At 31.6% G+C, this 27,497-nt stretch overlaps 2 protein-coding genes across 6 annotated transcripts; one reads left to right on the forward strand and one right to left on the reverse strand.

Moving 5' to 3' along the window:
* Positions 1-1,992: 1,992 nt before the first annotated feature.
* On the forward strand, positions 1,993-25,443 carry LOC115234449 (MLX-interacting protein). 5 transcript variants are annotated; one of them, XM_029805523.1, is made up of 16 exons: positions 1,993-2,313; positions 7,156-7,527; positions 17,031-17,137; positions 18,571-18,644; positions 19,130-19,255; positions 19,685-19,898; positions 20,178-20,273; positions 20,362-20,638; positions 20,723-21,284; positions 21,373-21,555; positions 21,849-21,996; positions 22,188-22,288; positions 22,372-22,835; positions 23,005-23,128; positions 23,236-23,365; positions 23,572-23,896. In XM_029805523.1, exons 2-16 carry the CDS (start codon positions 7,166-7,168, stop codon positions 23,691-23,693), a joined length of 3,090 nt encoding a protein of 1,029 aa, XP_029661383.1. In that variant the 5' UTR covers positions 1,993-2,313; positions 7,156-7,165; the 3' UTR covers positions 23,694-23,896. The 5 variants fall into 5 exon arrangements, with proteins under 5 accessions (XP_029661383.1, XP_029661384.1, XP_029661382.1 ...); XM_029805524.1 differs by having other exon boundaries at positions 1,993-2,296; positions 7,138-7,527; XM_029805522.1 differs by having other exon boundaries at positions 1,994-2,296.
* LOC115234452 (RPA-interacting protein) lies at positions 24,962-27,407 on the reverse strand. The gene is made up of 3 exons (XM_029805532.1): positions 26,889-27,407; positions 26,315-26,549; positions 24,962-26,205 (listed from the first exon to the last, which is right to left on the reverse strand). The coding sequence occupies exons 1-3, from the start codon at positions 26,985-26,987 to the stop codon at positions 25,874-25,876; spliced, it is 666 nt and encodes a 221-aa protein (XP_029661392.1). The 5' UTR covers positions 26,988-27,407; the 3' UTR covers positions 24,962-25,873.
* Between the last annotated feature and the right edge of the window lie 90 nt (positions 27,408-27,497).

Consider the following 27,497-nt stretch of genomic DNA (forward strand, 5'->3'; position numbering starts at 1 on the left):
CAACAAATCTCCTTCTCTCACACACGCCATCTCCTCTCCTCGTCGTATTTCGTGTTGTCAACATAACTCTCGTTTATTGTTAGATTGTTAGTGCTATCTCGACTGTCGCGAGAATTAGACCGAAATTCTTCTGATTTTCATTTGTGTCATACGGATATATTATTCATATAATCTATATGATTAAGAATGATAAATTAATTATCTAATAAATATTACAATGCGTTTATTAATAATAAAAATTATTATACGATACATTCGCGTTTTATATTCGAGATATATACATATATTAATCGTTTGTTTATATTCGATATGTGTCAACGTCACGCATTTTATATTCAATATATATTTTCGTATTACATATATAACACATTCTGTCAGAAAAGCCTTACATATGAATTTGTCTAATATGTAAAAGCACGTATATTTAATACGCGTGTTTCGTCTCTAAATATTCGCATCATTATTCTCGGTTATTCAAAAAATGAATAATAATTTTTAACAATAATAATAAAATAGAATAATGCAATTTTTGAGACGTGTCGAATATTTGTTTCGTTTTGTTTTGTTTCTAATGTGAAAATTAAAAAAGGTATCGCAAAATTAACAAGTTGCTCTATTTATCGCTCACGAATAAATTTTGGTAACATTAAGAATATCGGGATGTGTATTTATAACATTGAATATTCTGTGGCGATGCTAGATTGCGCGACAAAGAGCGATGTTATGATGACGTAGTCGACGAGACGCGCAAAACGTAAATTTCACTTCGTATTGTTTTGTGTGCAAGAAATTCAAAGAAGGCAAGGATGGTAAGCCGTAAGATTAATCGCAAATTGCAATTTTATATCGCTCTCGAATAATCTGGATTATATTGAGAAAATCGGGAAGTGCTTTTATAATGAATATTGTGTTGGGATCAAAGATATCGCGAGTGTCGAAAGTTAACGCAATAATAGTTTTTGGGACGTTTTGTTCCGTTTTTAATGCAAAAAGTTTGACGAAGGCATCGCGAAAATCATAAAACTAACGGCAGATCGCTTTATATTTATCGCTCTCGAATAAATTTTGATTACATTAATATATATATCGAGAAGTGCGTCTGTAATATTGAATATTGTATGGGATTAAAGAGATCGTGCATGTCGAAAGTTAAATTATAATAAAATTTAAACAGTCATGATGCACGAATATTCAGAGACGAAGCACATGCGTCGAATATATCCCCGCGATACACGAACAAATTCATGTGTTAAAATTACATTCGTCTTAACGCTACGAATGCTAGAAACTTTTTATTGACCAATGAGAGGATAAAGAAATCTTTGCCCCGATAAGTCAATCAAACGCTTTCAACACTTGTAGTAGCGTCAAGCGAATGCCGCCTGAATATAACGTCATAACAGCCATATTTAATACGCGTAGTATCACTCGGAATCGGATCAGTCTTAACGGAAATCGGAAATTGAGATGTTTAGTAGTTCTCATTTTGCAGTGTGTTGCGTGTAATCGTTTGTGGTGTGAGGATAATAATCGTATAAACATAATCGTGACAAAGGACAAAGTATCATGAGCGTGAAAGAAACTGAATTAATTGATCGTTGTGATTAAAATGCTGTAATAGCCTATGGTCACTATACGACAATCACGTGTTTCATCACTCTTATCTGAGTTACGATCGCATTTAAGTTACTAAGAATAAAAATATATCGTCTGCAAATAATCGGGAAGACTAATCGTAATCGTAATCGAAAGACTAAATATCAGGTGAGATTGTGATATTACGCATAAATACAAATATATCCTGCCGGTAAGAAATGCGAACGTGTTATATCATATAATTCGTTCGTCGCTTTTAACGCATCGTTTCGAAGTTGCGCGCTTTTTACAATCCGCGCGACGGTAAATCGCGGCGGCTACGGCACAGTGGCGGCAATAGGTGGTGAGAAGTGGGGAGGTAGGCGCGCGCCGCCATTGGCTGGCGCGCGCAGCGCGTCGCGTCAGCTGTACGCAGTCAATTTCTAGCGCCAGTTGAGTGTGGTGGACAATGCGGACTAGCGCGCAAATGGCGTCGCAGTGCCATCATGAGCGAGAGTGTGTCGTGCAGTAACGCGTACGGGCCGCGTCCGGGCGCGGTGCCTCGCGGCCCAGCCTGACGGCGAGTGTACGAAAACGAGCTCGACGAGTTAAGTTACGGAAGGAGGATAATCCGGCTTCGGAGCCGCTATTGTGCCAGCCATATCGACGAGATTAAAGGCGACGTAGAGTGCTAACAAGAATTGTGAAATAGATCCAGAAGGTGAGTGTGATACGGAGGTTCGTATCGTATCGTATCGTATCGTATCGTATTGTATTGTGCCGTCTTGTCTTGTTTCGTTGTGTGCGCGCATGTGTGTACCGTATGTGACGCGCGCGCGTGTGCGTTCGTTCATTCGTACGCGAATTGTTTGCGCGACGAATGTCGCGCATTGGATCAACATCTGGTGCGCGACGTTGGAGAACAGGCAATATTTCTTCCCGATCGTTCCGAAGGAAATGAATAGCCGTGAAATGGGAATAATATCGACTCGCGTGAGCGCGAGTTTTCAACTGCGTGATTTGTTCTGTGAGAGGAGGGAAACAAAGAGAGAGAGAGAGAGAAAGAGAGAAGATAAAACAAAAAAAAAAAACGGACGGCACTGATGACGATAGAGAAACGTGCGGCGATTTCCATGAAACGCGAGACAGGCGCGCGATAAAAATCGAGGCGCGGGGAGGAGTGACGCGATAAGAAAAATCACGACGCAACGCATCCGTGTCGATTCCTAACGAGCTTCGAACAGTTTGCCCCTTGAACGGAGAAAAAGCGTAAATAGAAGATGGGAGGGGTGGAGAGGGGTAGACGATAACAAGTGAGAGGAAACTCACACCTCATGCTCGTTTTAATACTCCCTATTTTTTTTTTTTAGTTCTTGTTTTCTATTTTTTATTTAAGCACGCACTTCAGAAAAGAGTAACTACAACGCGCTCATCTATCATTAAATCGAAATATAGATCCGCAGTAGAGTTACGTATTGACAGGTGATATAAATAATAACGTTGCCAAATTCCCCGCTTTTTGATACGCTACATGGGACCACTGTAAACACGCGTGTTCGACATGTTTTCAACCACGTGTATCGTACGAGCTCGCAGTAATCCTTAGAGATCAATGAAAAATAGAAATTCCTAATCCTGTTTGTTATTAAAGGAATACTTCGAACTCTTGTTTGTTCAGTGTATAAATATAAATATTATATTATGTCGAGCACGTATGTTTATAACGTTTCGAGCGAATCAAAACAAAGTAGTGACGAAAACAATTTTATTATTCTGAAATACGAGGTCTTTTCTATATAATTTGTCATCATTCAAGAAACATAAAGATATTATGTAGGAAATATCTCAAGGATTTATTTAATATATTTTTAACATTTCTTAAGTGAATTAAAATGAATAGTGACAAAAACAATTCTATTGCACCAAAATGCATACGGTATATCTTATCTTTTTTATATTATCCCAAAAAAAATACGAAAAATAGTTGTGATAATGCTAAAAACAGAATTAGATTACGTTTAAAATTAATAATAATAAATATCAAAAGTTTCGTATATAATAATGTAAACTATTGTAATATTAATATAATTATGTGAGTATTATATTAACTTAATTTTAACTTAATTTATTTTCTTTCTTGCTATAAATACAGTATTTTTGTTATTACATAATTGTTAATTATAATTATCTTATGATGCATAATTACTTAACAGTATAATTTTACTTAACTCCATTATTTTTTATTAGAGATTTAATTTATACGAAATAAATCTAAGGGTAAAAGATTATTGTTTTTGCTACACACAAAAAAGTCGCGTGTATGCTTATATTCTGTGATTAGCCGGTTAATATATTTGAACATCTAAAGATATTATATGAGGTAAAGTCCCCGTACAATCGAAAATATAAGGAAGCTTGTGTAACCTTGTACAAGCTATTACACATCACATAACTTGGAAAATTGAAGAGAAAGTTATTTTAACAAAAGTCAAGTCAGTCCTTATCTCTAATGTTTGTTCCCTGTTACTTATATTTTCGATTGTACGGGGGCCTTTAAGACCATCTTTGCATCAAATCTTTGTATTCTTTGTATCAAATCCGCTTAAAATGTTGATAAAAAAAAGTGTCGTTGCTCACGTACGAAAACGAGATTAATATGTTGGCACTAATTGCGTGAAATTATGATTATCTATTTATTGTATTTATTTTTGCTTTCTTTATCTCAGTAAAATATGCTAATAATATAGGAGTACGCGAATAAAATTACTATATCAATCAATTGAATTTTACACTTAATTAAGTATTTATAAGCCAGCATTGAAATTTAAATGTAGATAATACGCATGAGTGATTTCCTAAATCAAATTACTATAACGTTTTATAATGAAACTAGAAGTACGTCCAAATTAAAACCAAATTAAAATGTAATGGCGAGATTTTCCATTATCCAATTAGAATTAGAAATGTCAATTTTTTCGATGGATCAAACAGAGAAATGTTAGGAATATCGTCTCCAAGAATCGATATTAAAATCAAATTTAAATTTTATTCACACACATTGATATTGTTGGCTATATATTTTATTGTAAATTACTTATATTTTATTTTGTATTATTTTGAAATTGCTTATCGTTTTCTATGATTATTTTTAAGCGAAATATTTGTATGCGTGAGAAGATGCCTATCACGTCTCCCCCTCCCCTCGTAATGTTGTTCATATAAATATATATATTCATTTTTAATTAGAAAGTCCGAAAACTAAGCAAAGTACGTGCGACGTTCATAAACGAACGGATAAGGCATTTGACTTCGCTCTGTGATACAATCAGCTCGAGAGGGTCAAAGGGTATTAACATTTCATAGATAGCAAGAAGTACCAGCATATTACAGAATAGAATTCAAAAACTGGTTTTGTTTTTTTTGTATTTTAAAATTTGTTGCTTCCTTTATATTTAACAACTAATCGCGTGATGAATTGATTCTGTGGTAACTTAATAATAAGAGAAATAATTTAATTATTTTTATGTACTTTTAAAAAAATGTTGAATCAAATATAATGTGTATTTTCGGGCATGAAAATGTAGAGATTGTTATTTTGAGCTAAAATAAATAGTTAAACGGATTCTACTAGATAATGGATAGAGCATGTTTTCCCATTAGTCAGTCATTACGTGAATCTACAACAAACAAATCTTATATTTGCCTTGTATTTGTCTTGTATTTGCACTGACGAAAATTGAAATCCCAACATCAAGAAGGAGTTTATATATAATATAAAAATATATATATATATATAAATAAATAAATAATATATATATATATAATAATAAAAAAACGTAATAAAAATAAATACTTATTAAACAAACATTCTGTGTAATTTTCATTCACCCAGTATAACTCCTTCTTGGTGTTGGAATTTCAATTTTCGTCAGTATATTGCATAATCATAATTCAGCAATGCAAAATCGAAATCGGTTTACTTGAAATATGTATATTAGAGCATGAAATTAACACAGAGAATACGTCCCGTTTGCACGTCGGATTTTTACGAAAAATGTTCGAGTTTCATCTAAAAAAAAAAAAAACTATTTTAAAATAAAAGAATGTTTATTTTTTATAGGGAAATTATAGTTAGGTTTATCAGATAAAAATAGCACAAAAAATATTTGTTATCCAATATTAACCGAATCATTGTTTGATCGCGTTCATCTGTACGTGGGACACGTCGTTGCGCTGAATTGTCTCGGCTGCGTTTAATTTTAGCCGGCATATAGTAGTATAGTTGAAAGAAGAGTCACTGACCATTGAGAATTAATTCCGTCGAATTTCCAACTGTTTATGAAAATCGATATTACGACTGTTTAAGACCAGTTATGCGTTTTCGATGATAATACGGTCATTCAACCGAGAGGCGGGGATCCGATTACTTCCCGCACGTGCTATCGCGAAATTAATTACGTATCGACAGGAAGCCAATCGAGACTCATACTTCACGGCATGAAAGCGAAGAAAACAGCTAATTGACAAATGTTTCATTATATTATATCGTAATGAAAATTAAAATTCTTTTACGCAATTTTTATTTCACACGCACATAATTGCACATGCCACCAAATATGTATGTGTGTTACTTATCATATTCATAATCCATCGTATAATTTACTTGATACATCAAAGAGAATTTAAACTTTGCTGAGTAATGTTATCGTCAAAGAGTTAGCATCGAAATATGAATATTACGTGATTTACATAACGTGTTTAGTCATACTGAATTTTTATAGCTAAGAATCGTCAAAGAGTTAGCATCGAAATATGAATATTTACGTGTCGTTTATAACTTTGAAAAATATATGTATAAGCTTGTATACCACAATATTAATTCCACAATATTGATTTACATAACGTGTTTAGTCATACTGAATTTTTATAGCTAAGACAGGCATACACACACAATATCTCTCCCCCCCCCCTCTCTCCCTCTCTCTCTTCCTTTTAGTAGCACTTAAATATGATATACTTAGAAAAAAAAAGATGCATTATGAACTAAGTTTATCATAGGCTCGATAACTGGGACTTGTTGTGTCTATCGCGAACCTTTCTTCTATAATGTAGACTGTGCTGTGCGCTGATTTCTTGAAACGGGGTCGTCTAATCCTGCCACATTTTACTTCAACAACCCCCTTTTAAATCACAAAACGTAAATCAGATATAGTCGAATCTATCGATTGAATTTCACGAATCTGCCATCATAATTGTTCCAAAAAAATAATCGGCAAATTATAAAATTTTGAGCGAATAGTGAGATAAAAATACTTAATTTTCTAAATCATAGAAATTTTTAAATTAACATTTATCTTATTGTTATCGGTTGCTCAAATATATTATTTGTGCGTGAATTAAATATACGCAATGTGGCTTAAGTGGAAAGATATTTCTTTAAAAATTCGGTTTTACCAGGCTATGTTAACTTATTTCATACTCGTTTCATTTCTAAAACGATCGAGAACGTCTGGTAAACACACAAAATAAACATACTAGCGTATTGATTATGAGATTCGAAAGGACCAATCGTATTCGCAGGGGATCGAAGATGCAGGCGGAATTGATCTATCGAAAGCCGTCGATGACGAGCCAGGGCGGTTTTCATCGTACTGGCAACGATAATAAACGGGAAAATAACGGGGGACGAGACTCGCGCGAAACCATACATTCGGGCCACTTTATGGTGTCGGACTTTGAGGCTGAGGCGCAGGACGATGAGGACGATCTTGCTGTGCCAGTGCCGGACCAAGAGGAGACGCAGACCACTAGCTTCTCGATCATCGCATCGCCCGGCTTTTTTCACGACAGATTTGCGAACAGCAGCCTGTCGTACATCAGGAGCTCCTCCCAGCAGTTGAGCATCGAAACGTCCTTGAACAAGCTTTTCCAGTGCATGTCTCTCGCCTACAGGTGAGTTCCTCCTTTTCTCCGGTAATTTTTGACGGCTACTGATCGAAATAACAATAATATAATTGTAAGATAAAGTCTATGTTGAATGATTTAGTATATAATAGAGAAGTTTGTTTTCTCAAACCGTCTTAAATTCTTAATTTTTTTCTAAATGAGAGAGAATTATATATTATAAAACTATGCAAAAACTTAATTCTTTAATTTTATACATAAATAAAATTAAGAATTATATAAAACTTTCTTGAAAATTGTTGAAACATTTTTCACTCGTTTTACAAATGTAAATTATTTGCATCGCATACATATAATTTCAGAATTATTTATTATATCCTTATATATAATGGATATTTATATGATTATATTTTGTTTGTAAATAAGCTTTATAAGTTACGCGAATTTCTCTTTCCTTCTCAATTCATCTTCATTTTGAATCTTTTACATTAATATCAATATTACGAATTCGATATATAAAATTAAAGTATTATTGAATCTGCGATGTTACAAGCTTCAAAAAATAAAACGAAAGAGTCGAATTAGTTGAATCTTTCCCGTTTTTCTCAAAATAAGAAACGTGATAACTTTTCAGTTCCCCTTTTAAACAACGCATTTAAATGTTATACGAGATCAGAGATACGGGGAACGATACTTCGTTCAAAGACACGTTCGAGTCATCTGATCGATTTCATGATCAAAATGTTCTTTTTGCACTTTCTCTTTTCTGAATACAAATCTGTTTGTCCCTTTTTTTCTTTTTTTTTTACGTACTTCTTTTCTTAGATAAGAAGATATACCTCTATAAGACGAACAAATCTTACATTCATAAGATGATTTTTTTTCGAAGAAAAATATTTTTGCTCTGATAGTAAAGAGTTGCTTCGCGACGTGTTTTTCTCGCGCTAGGCAACCGGACAAATGCTCTACCGGTTCTAGACTGACTAGTAGCATTCCCGTTGATAAAAGACAATTGAATTAATGAAAGAGAGGCCGTAGAAATCAAACGACAACATCGCAATTAAGCGTGGCCTCGCTGAAGTCGTGCGCAGACAACGGAGAGCACGGCTTCTGCCGACAATTTCCGTTTTTCCCTGCGAGTGTGTTTCCCGTTACCGTAAACAATTTAAAGTTAACGGGTTTAGCTGTAATCCTATTGTATATGTCCCATTTTATTAAAATTATAAATTTGAAAGAAAACGGAGAGTTGATTAACTCAGTTAACTCTAATCTTTATTGATGAAAAATAGTTCTATAAAAATGATAGATATATAGATAGAGACATGTGAAGGAAATTAACATGCACATTGAGAAATGCAATTTTATGATATAAAAAATTCACACAGCGCAAAAGAATAATATACATCAGTCACGCATATATATATGATATATATATATATATATATATATATATATATATATATAATCCGGCGTTACGTTTACGCCAGGAATTAATGTCGAACTCGTCGAACTCGGCGTATATATCTTACACGCTGATATATTGGGTATATACGATGACATTACAGTTGATCAGCTTACTGTGGCGTGCATGCAACAAAAATTGCTGTAATTATATGCAGTTTTAACGGTGCCTATTGTAACCGCATGCAAAGTCTCAATAACCTAGATAAATTCTTAATAAGAAAAACATTAATCGGGTTAGTTATTTTGCGATCAAATTAAAATCATACCAAATCAACTTTTTCTAATTAATATTTGTCAAGTATGGATTGTTCTCTTCAAAAAATAGTAAAGTAATTCGATGTTGAATATATGAATAAATGAAACATAAGATTTGTTTTTTCATATATTTCCATAACTTATTTTCGACAATATAATAATAGAAAAGTTTAATATATGTATACTCTATTAAAATATGTAAAATTTAAAATAATTATTTTTTTTCTATATGATATATATTATTTAGTTTGTCACGTGTAACATCTAATGCAATTTGATATCATATAAATTTGCAAGTCATTATTGTTAAGGGAGCAGACATAATCATCTGAAGATAACATCAATAACATAATTTAGATATATTGATATCATAATACAATATAATTTCGATCAATTCCCTGGTAAATCTAACATCGATATCAGGCTGCATAGTATCGATTTCTGTCTTCGATGTCTTGACAAACATGAGGCCAAATTAATGATATCTTTGGCAACCCTGGAAAATACGTTATATCAATCGATCTCGTTGAAACTCATCGCGTTATTGGGGCGATAAAATTTTGAAGAAATAGGCTTCATCGTCGTGATAATGATGCAATGTCGTGATGTAAACGACCGCAATAACAATATCGTAAATCGGATCAACAAGCGCATTACGATAAATTATTTCTGCTATTCTAAAATAACGAATGACAACATGATATTCCAGCTTGCGCGATTTATAAGATAAGACTTTTTGTTTGTCGCTTATATAATGAATTAACTTCATTACGAATTCGTTTTACTTCAAGCAAATTTTTCATTAATAAAATTTAAATTTAACGCGATGTCAAGATTTGACATGGTTTGCAAGATGTTTAATGTTGTAAATTAAAAACATACGAGAAAAAATATTGATTTATTTGATTCATTTAATGAATTTTTTACAGTCGTAAATAATTTTGAATATAAAATAATTCAAGTTCTCGAACGAAGAAAAAATTTTCTTAAAATGAAAAATAGCTTTATCCAGGCATGTGAGTGAATAGTTTTCTAATATAAAATCTCGATTTTTTTGTTCTCATATATATGGATTTGAATAACGAGATGTTGATTTAATCGAAATCTAGGTTGGGCATTACATCGCAGTAAAAGGATGAATAAAGCGATTAAAGATTAGTTTGCACAGTAATAGTAATATCAGTTGAAATGTATCTCTGTTGGTGTTCTTGTCGTAATAATATTACTATTTTGATGCGGAATTTACAGTGAAGTTAGATAAGTAATTTCGGTAGTTTTTGTCAAGTACGCTAATCATTTTTCGTCTTATATTACACAATGACATCATCTTACAGTACCAACCAGCGGTTTCCGTAAGTAATATATTCTCGCAAATAGCCTGTCATACAAAATTGATTCGGATGTAAATTTAATTCTTTTTTGATTACAATTATTACTCGGAAGATCTTGATATTGATTAAAATTTTATTTCGCTTATTATACATGCATTAAAAAATCATATAATGAATTGTATATATATAAAACAAGCAACTATATATTATGTCTGTGCACATCATTTATGTAATTTTCTAAAATGCTTACGTTCTAACTGATTTATCATGCAAGAAAAATAAGAAATAATCATATTCACAGTGCAACAATCGCGAATTGAAGTTTATACTTTACGCGCATCAGCATTCTATAGAAGCAGATAACGCATCTTAATAAATACTCGATGTCGTATTTTATCTCATTTATTCACAAGTTCATATTTATTTATTTCTACAAATTATAAAATACAGACTATTAAATCTCTGCCATCATTTCATAAAAAAACTATCGATTATTTATCAGTGTCTGTTAAATTGCGCAACCAAAATTTTGAATCTACTGTTTATAAAAAAATTATATTTATATTAAGCTATTGAAATTAAAATATATTGAAATTATTTATATATATATATATATATATATATATGTATATATAATTTATATTGTACATTTAATGCTAAATATGTGTCTGATATTTTATATAATAATTAATTAACACTCTATTAGTTAAAGAGATGAGACATGGCTAAGAAAAATTTAATTAAGCGAAGAAAAGTCGCGCTTTGTTTCGCGCGAAGAAACCTTTAATAGATTTTATCGATAATTTTGATTAAACGTCGAGGACGGTGTAACATCTTGGTAGCCCGTTCGGGCGCGCCGCGAATGAGTTTGAAGAAACCTAATTTTCAAGATAATCGACAAGTGATAAGAGCCTCGAGGGAACAGACACGCCGTTTCTCCGCAATGCTTGTTGAGCCACTTACAGCTAGATGAAAATATTGCGATACGCGGCAAGATGTTATCGCGGCGGGTGCCGCAAATATTTTCTAAATTCATTAAAGGACTTCGTCACCCTCTTGTGCCTAAACGATAATTCTATATTAAAGATAAATTTTATTCCCTTCCATGACTAACGAAAATAATTGATAAGACGCGAGAGAAAATGTTTATATTGTAGAGAAACGTAACAATAATGTACACACGTAGATTCTAAATACAAGAATATTATTATATCTGTAAATATAAGAATAATATCAGTGTGAGAGAGAGAGAGAAACAATTATATAAACATAACAACGCGCACGTTATGCATCTTGTTATCATTCGCACGGCGAGATTCGAGCGAAAAGGTAGTCACGCGAGTCGTTCCGTCTTGAAATGATTATTATCGTCGTATTATCTCTCGAAATACAAATACTAAAATCATGCCAAACGCGAACATTTCCTACAATTATTACAATTAGCGATTTTCAACCTGCGTGATTAATTAATTTTTGCAATTATTGCGTCTTAACTAGCCATTAATTCGATTCACGTAGATATCATATCGCACGATATATCAGAGCAAAATTACCGATGATATCATTGAATTTCTCGGTCTTTAATCGGCCAAAACATTGCGGATACATTCCAATGAATCGATTCCAAGTCGAGCGACGCATTTGATTAGTAAACAGAATCATATTTAACCGTATATATTGTAATATTTTTTAACACAACGTAGTAAAAATTTGGCGTTTATATAACGATGATTTTCATTAAAACGCGTATTTCACGAGATTTACCACGCAAATAGCCAGCAATATATTTTCGGATATTGCATCCACAGATATTTATCTTTAATTTTAACTCGTTTATTTATATTCATGTTTAATACAAGAATATATATATATATATATATCAGTAAAAAATAGAGATGTGTATTAGAATTACATTAAAGAATTATTTAATTTTTAGAATGTGCATATAAATTATTACTTAAAAGCTGTAGTGTCTCAGAAAGTATTTATATATTTTTTGAGCTTTTTACAAGAGAAAATTTATGTTTATTAATAATTTATAAAAATTTATCTATTTTTATTATTGTATGTATATAATTTTAAATCTCTATAAAAAAAAAAGTTATTCTCAAATTATTAATAGTAACAAAGAATCATACGAATGGTAAAACGGATTTTATCATTTCCTATGATGTCTTAAACAACGCAATATATTGTACATTGGACAATATAAATTCTACATTTGACAAAATAAAAAATTAGGTAATTAAAAAATATTTTTGATCGCAGTATTACATTTGAAAGAAAATGGACGTTTACGTCGTCAACTCGATTTTTACGAGATCAACGGCGTGCACGTTGGCTGTTTGTTCCTACATTTTATGCTGCATAATACATGTTAAATGCACGTCATATTATTGAATTAATCGTGAGATTCACCCCGCGATAGTGACGTGGAATAAGAGTATCGACGTGTTCGATAAAGACCTTCGCTGAGTTACCGCACTACGGAAAGTAAAATCTATCAGATGCAGTTTCTCTGGCAAAATTTATGATGCAATTTGAATGTGCGTTATAAGTTGAAAAAAATTACTTTTTATTAAAGAATTTTTGTGATTGTAATACTTGACGGTACTGTATGTAAGACAGACTTGCCGCTTTTATTAGACCATCTCGGATTGCTGACGTAAATCATAAACTTCAATTTGCGATCGTTGCATAGAACGTAAATATTTTTTATTCGATGACTTGAGCGAATAATTTGTTCACATACCAATAAAATATTACTCATTGTCAAATTAAGCCGAGTCATTATATTATAATTTCAGTAACATACATAATTTTATTACTACAATCGAATACATCGATGAATTAATGAAATTTTCAATTTATATCCTGATTTGTTCTAAATTGTACATTCATCTGAATTTCTTTTTCTAAGCACAAAAATATGCTTTATGGTCACTCGCGTAAGTTTCATATCATATCACAGTGAACGTATCTTCAATTTTTCCTTACGTAAGCGCTATCTGCGTATCACGAGAAAGTTTGCTTTCTTGCATGCTATCACTTTACGCCTTAAATCAGCATATTGAGATATCTCAAGTCCATCTTTGCGGTTGCAGTTAATCAAATTCATATTAAAAGTGATGACAGCTGCTTGAAAATTAAAAATCGATGGTTTCTCAATCAGAAATGATACGTAATTATAAACATATAACTTTTATGAAGAATCAAAATGCAATATAATACAAACGAATAATGAAATCATGCTTTCCAGCAGATAAACTTTATTTCGATTTTATTAAATGCTTCGGTGCATAAAATCTTTTCTCGCATGTAACATTAGAAACTGTATACTTGACGGGATTAATATCGACTTCGAGAAAGAGAAAGAGGAGAGATCGTCGTCCTAATCGCGCCGGGTGCATCGCTTTCGCGTGCGACGAATCGCGAAAATGCGAATCATGCTAAATTACCGTAAAAGCTCTCCTCTTGTCAATGTGTCGCTCATAACGTGTCTTTTATCGACACAAGGCCACTGCGTCATCACGACGCCTTACATTCGTAGTAGGTACGTTACGCCGGCAACGTAACACCTCCGTACGACGCGCGACAAGCAACAAGCAAGACGCGTGCGAGGCCGAGAATCCGCGCGAGTCGAGTCGAGAGGCTCGCCCACTGATCCAATCGGTGGCCGGAATCTATTTCCGTTCCCTGGCTATTCGGCCCCGTATATTTACAGTACTCGATAACATTGCACGGAAACCATTTATCATTCGATTGCTCTAGTCAAGGAAAATGCTGGGCATTTTCACACGATATATCGGAGTATCCTTTGCGTTTCCATTATTTCTTCTAATGAATTATGTAATAAATGATTTTTTTTAACTCTAAATTGTTTAATCAACTTGAAAGAAATTTAATATATTAAATTCTAATTTAAATCTAGAATATTGTTTTATAGAAGTTTAATATTACATATTTTTACAAGATTAACACGAAAAGATTTAATTTAATAATTTAATAATTAAAATTATAAATCTATATATATGTGAAATTAATTTACTCTTCAAATTTATGTGAAATTATGTTCCAAATGTTTAAAACATCCTGTATAACGAGAGATCCGGGATAGACGATGTTACGAAGACACGACGAATTTAGTTTCCACGGTGTGATCTTTGCTCTCTTCTTATAACTCAGATAATTAAAACCGCGAAGAGCTTAAAATAAGAGCGATATTGAGGGATTCGTCGTGGCTCGTGGCGCTTATCGAAGCGAGCGACTGGAATTTCTTTTGTTCATTCTATACGCTATTTGTGTTTCGTTAACTTTTTTAATTTTTTTTTTTGAAAATTGTTTTACAAACGCGATGCGTTATCTGTTTTGTCGCACTATTAAGTCGCTTGACAATATGATAATAAAATCGCGACTGCGCTTTGTGATGGTAATGGCAATCCGAGTCGCATATCGCGCAGCAAACAAATAAATCATTATCTGATAATGAGATTCTTTAGCACTATGTTTCATTAAAACTGTGAAAAAAGGAAAAGGGGACAAGTACCCGATAACTTGGCGTTTCAGACACGCAGAATTTATTCGACCATTATGAGAAGAGATTTTATGCTAATTATTTAACTAAACTTAACTAATAAAAAATAATAAACTCCGCGGAACTTAAAACTCTTGAAAAACAGTAAGAATCTATGTTTATTATTATGATTTCTACAACTTATATTTATGCAACTTTTAATCGGTATATTAATAAATGAACAGTGGAGTTATTATTAACAAAAATCGTTTTAAATAAAAAGATTTATTCTATACAAAATGTGAAATACACTAATAATTTTATACAATCTTTGCTGTAATTTTAAACAACAAAAATCCAATTTTACTTCTTTATTGCTTTAAATATATGAGAGAAAGAATATTACATATGATTACAACTTTATCTTATGCAGCATATTTTTACATGACTAATTATATTTTATATAATTACAACAGAAATATATCCAATAATTTCGTACAATATTCTTTTTATTTTTTGATTCTGTTGAAACAAGACAATCAGATTATAAAAATTCCAGACGGAAACGATAACTTGATTTGTCAAAGCGATTTCTTTCCTCAGCTATGCTTCTCGACCCGTTATAGCTTATCTAATCACGCACACACAATTAGAAAAATGAAAATGGCTATAACTCGGAAAGAAGAATTGACCAAGCAGGGTCTAATGCCAAGGAGAAGAACCATCGTCTGTCACGAGATACGAGTAAATGTGGAAATCTTCCGACTACAGATATTTTCTTACTGTTGACTCTTCGTTGGTGATATATCGACGAACGAAGCGATAACGAAAAGTTCGCCTCGTGATTATGGCCACATTCAGAAATTAAAAATAAACGCGTTTCTCTGCCTAAATTCAATAGTGTATTAATATGTTCTGATATCTACCACGTGAAAAATTACTTATTAATAAAAAGGATATTTAAATATCTCTATTATTATTTTATTATATTACTGGTGATCCTCTGTATTATACATTTATTTCTTATTCATATCTATGTAGAATTGTAGAACATTAAAAATTACGAATTACAAACGCGAATAAAAACTTTAACCTCAAGTAATTTTACAAATAAACAAGATAAAACTTAATAAAGAGATTAAGAATTATATATTGATGGTAATAATATTTATGTTTTATGATGAGAAATATATTCGTATTGGAATATTTCAACTTTATGGAAGATTTCAAAGAAAGTTGTGATTTTAAAGAATGTTTTTAATTATATTAAAGTTAAATAATTAATGAAATACCAGAGAATAAAAATACTACACATAAATGCGTGGTTTGTTAAACTTCTGTGTGGAAATTTACTAGACTCTCTCTCTAACTGCGTCTCGCAAAACTCGCATAAAGCAAATGGTCTTTTCCTGCGATAGAGCAATTGCTGATAAATTTGTCGAAATCACTCGTTTATTGACAAAACAAAATTATTGCGCTTTTATTCAAAATTACTACGATCCATATTGTGTAAAAGGAAATTATACTTAAAAATTGTTATAAAATTTATGAAACATGCAATATTTTTCTCTGAACACTTAGACAAACATCGCAAATATATTCTTTAATTAATTCGCAGTCTATTTTTCTAGAAAAAATTTGTCTAAAGTGTTAATACAATTTTATTTTTTATTTAACTACAAGTAAATTTTTATTAACAAAGTTTTATTTTAAAGATTAGTTACATTAAAATATTCAATGTATTAAAAATTAAAATATGTTGTAAAAAAATGAAATATAATCAAATTTTCGATAAGAAAAAATCCAAAATTTTTTTGGATTAAAAAATACACCTGCGATATTTATTCTTTAAATGACATTCTATACATAAAAATGAAATAATTATATGAAATAGTGAATATGGAAAATTATCTTTAATTAATTATACAGAATTCGAATCTATAGTTCCCACAGTGGGTATGACGTATGGCCATTTGGATTTGTTCCAGACAGAAGTTGACATCGCCCAAGTGGAATCGATTTAAAGGTATCAGATTGAGGTGGAAGGACAAGATCAGATTAAATAACGTGATCTGGAGATGCTGGCACATGCAATGTAAGAAAAAAAGAACATTAATATATTAACATTAATATATAATTTAATATAATCATTAGTTGATAGATATATACCTTTAAGATAATCAGCGAAATTAAAATATCTCTTTTATTTAATTATCATTTATCGAGGAAATGTATTTAGTTTGCCTTATCGACAGAATATTGTAATGATAATCTTTACAAGCTTGCTAATCTTTACAAGCTTGTTTCATTATTCTTTTCGAGCTATCTTCACATTCACAAGCTTAATCCTAATCTTCATCGTATATATTCTCAATCAAAATGCTATAAATCGAATCAATATCTAAAAGGGCTTTTATGTTTAGATATTATACTGTTCATAGTTGAAGCGTTTTATGCAAGAAAGAAATAAATTCATAATTCATGAGATTTATTTTAAATGCAACTTCGTATTTAAAATGGATTGACGGATTATGAATATATTTCATTCTTTTATATTTAGAGTGAGACTTGGAAATTTTGAATTTGTATCGTGAAGCCTACCGTTTCTCTTTAGCCAAAACACCTCAATTTCAATCTGCTTCGGTTCATTGACAGTTCAATTACTGTGATAATCCTACAAAGTCCTTTTTATTCAAATTGATATAGTTGTCTTGCTATTCTTCAAATGTATGTGACCGAATAAATAATTATCCGTCTATTTAAAGAGCTCCATCTCCGCGTGCTACATTTGCACTAATAGTACTCATCGTGTTCATCTGGCTTACATCCAACTTATCATTACGAGCTGCGGTAGCGCGTTTTATGTGTACACACGTTTCTTAAACTTAATCAACTAATCAATTCATTCGACGAACTCGAAAGATAGCTTGGAATGAAGTACCGAGATAAGAAAATAATCTATAGAATCGAAGAAAAAAAGCAAAACGCGTGCTTTTGCGTTTGTAAAAACTAGTTATAAAATTACACTAAAACTATTGAAACTATTAAAATTATGCGAAAAAAATAATGAAAGAGAAAATATGATCGAATTACATACATTTTTAAGTATCTGTGTTTTAATTATTTAAGAAATTTCTTAAATTGATACACATCTGTATTTGTTACATAAAGCGACGATAGTAAATGTATATTTGTTATAAACCATAATTGTGTCTCGTATCATAATTTTTTTAGATTATCACCGACATATGACACGTTAATATAATCGTAGTATAACCGTGGCATTAAGTACGGCAATTGAAGTAAATTGCGCGAAATTTGATTTTTTATTTTACATTTATTTAAATTAAAATATTTACAATTATTATAGATAATAATTTTTTCAAGTAGCTTTAAGAGAGTAAAACAGACGTAAAAAAATATCTTCGCATATTAATAAATGCAAAAATTCAATATATGTATTATAATATTTGAAGGTTTGTGAAGGTAAAAGATCATATTTAATGAAATAATTTTTTTCTTTTTCAGTTATATTAAAGCAAAATACGCTGGTATGCCAGTTTGCGTCGCCACTTGACGTTGATACTCATAATAAGCCTGAGGTATGTTTTTTACATCTAATCTCAAAATTTCGATGATATATTACATTTTTATACGTAAAACGTACAACTAATCATATTATACAAAATTGTTTTGTGTGATAATTGTAAAAAAAATTATGCTTGTAATGTTCTATAATAATTATTCGATTATTTCTGTGATATCAGTAACAGATCAAACATCGTGCATATCAATATTAATGATTACTAAATAGCCGCAATTTGTATTATTCGAATTTTTACTAATTACGTAATTGGAAAGTATCTTTATCGCAATTGGCGGCAGCTCGTTTGATTAGATAATTGCGTTGTAGCAGTGATAATTCCTTGAAATGTCGCTGGCAAGTCACATTTCACGCAGCCTCGCGCAATCGAAGAAGTTAGAAAATCCGAATAAGCTCGTGAAGTAGTAAAAGTTGTTTTTTTATGTCTAACAATAAGAACTACGCTTAGTGTGAGCGTGAATCAACGGCATATCTCTTTATCAGGCGGTGGTCTTAGAGGGAAAATACTGGAAACGAAAGCTTGCAGCCGTTACAGCTGAATACAAGAAATGGCGTATGTTCTACCGAAACAAGATCCTTGGCTGGACGAGCAAGGATGGCACAGAAATGGTATGTAATATTATATTTTAAAAATATATATAACGAAAAGCTGATATTTAAAAGGATATTAAATATCTCCGTTCTTTTGTGGGAAAAAGACATGGAATAATAATTAACATACAAACAAATTATATCTAAAATGGGAATACTTAAGTTTAAAAGGATAATCATTATGGTAATCGAGAAAAAATTTGGAAGGATAACTACTATGATAATAGGGAAAAAGCTCTAAAAATTCTTGTTTTCGAGATTTCAATCCAAACTTTTCTTTTAATAGATATTGAAATAAATTCTTTTTTATTTGTCTCTCTCATTTTTCACTTATATTTTTTAAATACGCGCAAAATAATAATGTTTGGAAAAAAATAGAAAGATGCTTCCCCGTTTTTCATAAAACAACAAGTATACATATAATACATAATACGAAACTTGGTTTAGATGGAATCAATGGACATGCTAGATTGGGGCAATGGAGGCGAAACCACCGGTAATTTCGGAACGAGTATAGGGCATGTATTCGGTGGTACCGGCGGAACTCCAAGCGGGGAGAGTATGATGGTTGATGAGGATTATATGGAATTGATGACTGACACCCTCTTTTCAACCATCAGCTCAAATCAACCAATATATTTCCCCGATCCTAGAGAAATAGGTAATTCTCAATTTTTGTAAATAGTAAATTTTTTTGTAATTTTCAAGATTTTTGCTTGTATGCAAATCTTAACTTCGGAGAATCGTATTTCCCGTTATTAAAAAAATAATATTCTTCGGCAAGAATTAATATCAATAATATCTTGATATCGATAAAGGATTTAGTAATTGATTAATAATAAAAAACAATTTTTTCTGTAAAATTTTTGTTATTCTGCACATCATTCTGTATGAGTATTATATAATATGAATTTATAATACGCAAAATGTGATTTGATAGCGCGTGGTGCCAGTTTGGCAGACTTCATGCAACCTAGTCTATGTCCTTTACAACCAACTCTGGATGATTTTATGGACACCTTAGAGCCGTTGCAAGGTAAATAATAATGATGTACATTGATTTTAATATTTCAATTCGAAGAATGTTTCTTACATGTTGCATACTTTTTTTATCTTGATTCAAGAATTCCTAAACTCAAAATTGCCTCCTGTACCCGAGGAGGATGATATGTTTCGGAATAGCAGTTTAAATACTAATTATTCTGATCTGGACTTGATGACACCAATTAATCAGATGAACGAAATAGGAGAAGATCCAACGACGATAAAAAACGAACAAACTTCGCAACAGCAACAACTATCACAGGAAGAGCAAGAGGCTAGTATGCAGAATCTTCAGTACACCGCCAAGATATATACTCAGTCCCAACCTGAATCAGCAAATGTATATAGGAATAACATGTAAGTACGAAACTATTATGACTTTATAAAAATACAATAAGGTCCGATGTTTATAATTCATGAATATATAAATTTTTTATTTAGAACTATGAATGAAGATTATAATGCAATCCAGTCAAACTTCGAATCTACCACAAGTCAATCCGCGCAAGAAAAGAATAGAAATAGTAGAACGACATCATCGAGAAGTAGCCGTATGATACAGCAATCCCAACAGCAACAACAGAATACTTATCAAGTGACAAGGGCGCAACAAGCAAATCCGGGATTCCAACCGCAGTCACAGCAGCCGCAATCTTACGCGATGGAAATTCAGACGGTACAATTAGCATCGGTACCAAGCCAGCCACAAACGGTGCAGATCAGTGCGGCGATAAACGGTCAATCGGCGACAGTTAATTCCAATCAGATATCCTCGATCGCCGCCGTGCAGAATCTAGTGACAGTACAGCATAATTTCGCCGCGCAGGCCGGCAATTCGCCGTTGCAATCCCAGCACCCAGCAATAAGGCCTTTACCGACCACTTCTCCGATGTCTAGTAAGCCTTACAAAATCGTTCAGCCGCAGCAGCAGTGTTATAAGTTTCCAAACCTCGTACAAAATCTCAATGCTCAACAGTGTAAATTTAACACTAATAGCTTCAAGGTAAAACCAAGACACAATACTTGCCGAACATTCATGGCCGCCGAGTTTACAATCGAGACAGAGTTGAAGAGACATGTTTATTTTTCAGACACATCCCACGCAACAAATAGTATCAGTTTCTTCGACGGAACAACCGTCACAGTCGCAGATATTGCTGCAGTGTAGATCTACCGGTTTGGACCTTACTGCGCCCGCTCTGCACCCAACTAAACTACTACCTCAACCGACAACATCCAACGCGGACAAAGAAGAGATTTTTGCCGTACCTAAGGTTCGTATCTCATGCGTATATATAATAATTTATGTATTGGCGATTAAAATATTTTCGAAATGATGCAAGCTAGAAAAAATCGTGTTAAAGAGAATATTAAACTTTTAAATAGTACCATTGTTTTCCAAATGCTTAGAATTGTAATTAGCTCTCGTAATAAATTTTCTAGCTATAAACTCTCGAAATCATTCAATTGTATTGTTTATGCATATAATCGCTACTGAATAAATTAGTTCAGATATATCGGTCGAAAAATGTTCAATTATTGAAAAGATTGTATCGCATTTTTTTAGTACCAAATGAAAGGAAGGAACAGATCACGAAGTAGCTCCTCTTTAACAGCACCCAGGATACATCCTCCACCATTGGTATCTGCAGTGAGCGATCCAGCTCTGAATCTGAATAACAATGTCTTACTTGCACATTTACTTACGAATAGTAGTATGTACTTTCATCATAATGTTATTATATATATAAGAAAAATGTATATATCTTATTAGATCTATATAACGTAACTGCAATTTACACAATGCATCCTCACAATAGTAACCAAATTCAATTAATTATATTAATAAAATGAATATTTGATAAGTGCATTTACTTATCCTCAACCAATGTTATCTTTATGGTAGAAATAACGCAAGTGACGACTGCACAACATATCACAACCCCGGTGACTGTTCAAACAATGCAGACATCTAGCATACAGCAGCAGACGCAAACGCAGCAACAGGTATCAAAAATACCACTCAATTCATATTATATATACAATCCACTCAAATTTATTAAAAATCATTTATTTATATCTTCTTGCAGTCAATGCAACCATCTACAGCCCAACAGATCCTTTTAAATGCAAACAACCAAACGCACCAATCTCAAAATAGTCCTGGTTCACCAAAAGATAGCAGTTCTAATGCGCACAGTCCTCAGGCTTTAAGCCTTAGTCCCTTACACAGTCCCATGAGTATAGGTAGCCCCTTATCGCCCACTCGCGGATACATCAAGGGTGAATCAGAGAGAGGACAGTATAAGGAACAAAGACGTGTCGGCCACATTCATGCGGAACAAAAGCGTAGATATAACATCAAGAACGGTTTTGATATGTTGCACAGTCTGATACCGCAGCTCAGTCAAAATTCAAACGCGAAATTGAGCAAAGCCGCAATGCTGCAGAAAGGAGCAGATTACATCCGGCAGCTCAGAGCAGAGAGAAATCAATTGAAAGAAGAAATGGATAGCCTGAGACATCAGATCGAGTGCCTTAATACATCTATTAGGTATGTTCAGATAATATTAATCTCAATAAATCAGGGAAACAAAAATACTAATTATTTTGGAAATAATGTGTCAAGTAATAACATGCAAAAACGAATATGTTAAACATGTGATTTATCTATATAAATTGGCTAGTCTTGAATGATTTATGATGAAATAATATTCTTGTAGTAATTGTCAATCTATGCTTCCTGCGACGGGTGCTCCAGTTTCTAGACATAGAACCAGCAAAATGAAAGAGATGTTTGATGAATACGTACGTACGCGCACACGAGAAAACTGGAAATTCTGGATTGTATCCTTTTTTTCTTTGACATTGTACCTCAATACGTCAACTCGAAATAAAATGTACAAAATATGTATAAAACTCTAGAGGATTATCTTCTTTATCAAAATAATCAGTTCAGTGCATTGCTAGAACCGCTGATGCTATCTTTCAATGCTTCAGTCTCGACTGCGAGTATCGAAGATTTATATAGAAGTACAATATTGTGGGTAGAGCAACACTGCTCACTCGTCGATCTCAGACCAGGTTTGTATGCAGACATCTAAAAAGATACACATATACTCTATAACATATACTTTTTCGGATGTTTTATTCTACAGAAAAAATAGAAATAAAAAAATAGAATAAAAATAATAGAAATAAAATAATACGAAATAATAAAATAAAGACATACACATGTACAGCAAATGTTTATTTCTTTGTATCTTTCTTGATCAAGGTATCATTTTCAGCTGTTCTGAATTCTCTAAGGAATTTGTGCACTGCCACTGATATTTTATCAGATCCGGCCCGTCTACCCGAGGAAGCACTCGCGGCAGTTAATCGGACGGAACGCCGACGATCCACGCAGTGATCAAGTGCGCAAATTCTTGTTACAATCTGTTTGTATAAAAATGTTCAAGGTTTAGATATATATACGAATGTAAGGGATGATAGTTACCGTATAGCTTAAATTATAGTCTATGCAAAACAAATAATGAAAAAGGTTGTTATTTGATGATAGCAGAAATGCAAACGAAGAAATAAGAGTAAAGGCAATTCCTCTTTTTATTACAATATATTGAAATTATAAAATTTATTACAGAACATACATACATATATACATATATATATATATGTATATATGGATGTACGTATTACACAGTACAGTTATACTAGAATATATACTGACAATGCAATACATTGATATATAACACAATTATTCACAGGCAATTATTTTTTGGTAAGAAATGTTTCGTGTACTTTCTCTCACATCTACTTTGTATAATAATGTTTAAAGTTGCATAAAAAAACGCGATTTTCTCTAATAATAAAAAAAAAATCTTTTTAATATCATTTATAAAATATTTACTTGTAGTAAAGAGAAAGCTACTTACATATTTATATCCAATTGTCCAATAATTAATAATAAATTAATGATAATGATACAGGATAAATATCTACACTGAATTTTTGTATTATGAAGAAACTATTCCACTGCTTTGAGAAATATTCGGTTGATAAAAACGATTGATATGATAAATATAATTATTAAATTGTGGAAATTTAAAATTGTCATTGTGATAATAAAATAATTGGAAGGAAAAACGAGATTTTAGAATTAATAATTATATCTTTTGTTTTAATTGTTATATAAATATATATTATATATTTTATTATATTAATTATATAATATATATCGTTATATATCACAGAATTGATTAAAAATTGTTACACATATTGTAATTATTAAATCACTACAAATTCTACCATGAACAAAAGAAAAGTTTAGACTTAATCCATTTATTTGCGGAATTTGTATGCAATGAAAGTTAAATAACACATTAAAAATAATAGAATCAGTGCCATAAACTAATATCATTTTGATAGATTACAATCAAAGACAATTCAGGAGTTAAAAAAGAGCAATTAGGAAATGACTTGAAGAGTAAGGAGAGATAAAGAAATGCAAATAATTTTCTTAATATAAATTATCAATTATTTGGTAAATATGTTGCTATTAAATTATACTTCAAAACTATACTAGAAGGAGAGATATGTATACTTTATGTGAAATTGATGTAATTACATGGACGATATAAAAAGGGGGTTGGCTCACAAATTATGTTTGCACTGTTATAAATGAGATCTTTATTATGAAAATTCATAATGATGTACAAATCACTTGCAAAAAGTTTGAGTACCGAATATAGTTTAAGCTACAAAGGAGACCTCTGCATATTATATCTTTTTTGTTAATGTAAAATGTATATAATGAAATTTATAATTCCAGGTATGCAAACAAAACTGTTAATAGTTTGAAAGCTAAATTCTTTAATTTGACATTTTATTGTGACTTTCGTTTGCCGTTTTATTTTAGATTGTACAGGATAATTCTTTTTTTTCCTTTTTTTTTTACAAAACAATATGTAGAAGTTCTCTCACACAGACACACACACACACACTCTCTCTCACTCACACTCACACTCACATTGTGTATGTACATGATAAGTGATAAATAATATAAGTGAACTCGTCGAAAAGGGATGTTCTTTTGTACAATATGTATCATAAAGATTCACATGTTATTATTTCAATATTATAACAACATGAAGAAATCTGAACTATTGTATTTCATTTTTTCTATACCTCTCTTTGTATCACATTCATCTCTTAACTGTTATAAATAATAAACATCTTATATATACATATACGGCCATTGAAACATACTCCTGAATCAGTCATTAAAAATAATTGATTTGAAAACTTTCATGTTACTATCTGATATAATTTGACAATTGATCTTTATTTCTAATTTTAACAAAAATATATAAAATGTAATAATGCAAATGTAAATTTAATTAACATTTAGGAATTTCTTATAACCAACGTCAGAAAAATTATGATTAGTATTACAAGTGAAGCAAATTATAATTTACAATTGTTAGTCTTTAAACATATTGATGTATCAGTATTTAATGTTCTTGAATAAGTATTGTCCAGCAATTGTGCTTTTACTTTTAAAAATTAATACTGGTAATTAATCTTAAATAATTAACAAATTAATGCTAAAGTAGAACAATCATGACATACCAAATATAAATCGAGATTACGATTGTCAGGTATTATTATGAATGTTGGCACTTTGACACAGTTGAATGTATGCATTTTTATAGTCTCATTAATCAAATGTTTCACTTCTTGCATGGTACGACCAATTAATTTTAGTCCACAAGCTGCACAATTTACACCATTACTTTTTTCTTCTAATATGGCTTTCTGACATATAGGGCAGAACACTTCCCTCTCATTGCTATCAGCATACATTATATAAGATTCAATCTCGTCATGTAAAAATTTATCATATTCTTGAAGTATCCATTCTTCTGCATATAAATTTACAATAATATTAAATACTTTTTGCCAATTTTGTTATTACAATTAGCAAATTATTGATAATTATCACAAATTACTAAAGTATAATATTGATCAAACCTTCTTCATGAACAATTTTATTTTCCAATTCAATCGCCTCTTCTTGACTTAAGGGTTCGTCAATCTCTTTGAATATAAGACTTGCACCACCATCATGTGATGTTGCCAAATTCTTAAATTCTTGACGCATTAGTTCTGTCAATGTATCCTGCATATGTATAGAATCGAGTTGCAAACCAAATCTACGCCTATTGAATAATTGATCCCGCTTTTCTCGCATTCTCTGACGGCACTTCTAAAAACAGATCGAAACAGGATTAGTATCTGCAGCAAACAAAACCAAAGCCTTACAAAAATACAAAAATGTAAATTAAAAAATTATTCTCTTCTAAATAGTTTATTTTAATAATTTTTTTTTCTTTTGCAGATTTATGCAGATTCTGTAATGCCGAAGACTTAACCAAATTGATGTTATTTAAGATAATTTCAACTACGACGGTAAGAAGACGGATATAAGAAATATTTCATGCATGTAAGAACATTGTTTTAAAAATGCATATCTCTGCACTATTTTTTAGCTATCGTTCGAAAATCTTAAAAATAGCACAAAACAATAACACATTAAGTTTCCAACCTCTCGCAACGTCTCCTGTAACTTGGGCGAACCATGTCTGATTTTATTTGCATAATCTCTGTTCTTTAATTTTGATGTCATTGTAAGACTGAGCGCCATGACTTTTACACACCTCTGCGAAATAAAATAAAATTATACAACAAATTTGCTTCTCATCAAGAGAGAAACGTCAAATTCATCTTCGGCGCACTACTAACTACAATATTTCTCACGCATGCGTGATTCTACAAATCTGTTTACAGGATAGTACATCTAGGCTGCGTTCGCAAACATCATCCGTGTGCACACCAGTTCTATCTTTGTTATGTACCAAAAGTTAAACAAAGATAGAACGACGCTTGTGTGCACACGGGTGATATTTCCGAACGCAGCCCTATAGAAATGCGTTCGGAAATCTTACCCCTTCAGAAAATACAATTGACGAAAAACTCGAAAAGCATCGCAATAGTGCGCACGCGACAGTGTCCAAATATATATTTAATAAATTTTAATGTAGCATTATTAAGATATAATTGAATATATATAACCTGAAATCATTGATTTTTTGAATTATTAAGTAATTGAATTGAAATGGCATATTTTTGAAAAAAGCCAAAATTAAAATATAAA

This window comes from Formica exsecta, unplaced genomic scaffold (genome assembly GCF_003651465.1).
Source record: "Formica exsecta isolate Colony F162 unplaced genomic scaffold, ASM365146v1 scaffold2, whole genome shotgun sequence".
In the NCBI taxonomy this organism is placed as follows: Eukaryota; Metazoa; Arthropoda; class Insecta; order Hymenoptera; family Formicidae; genus Formica; species Formica exsecta.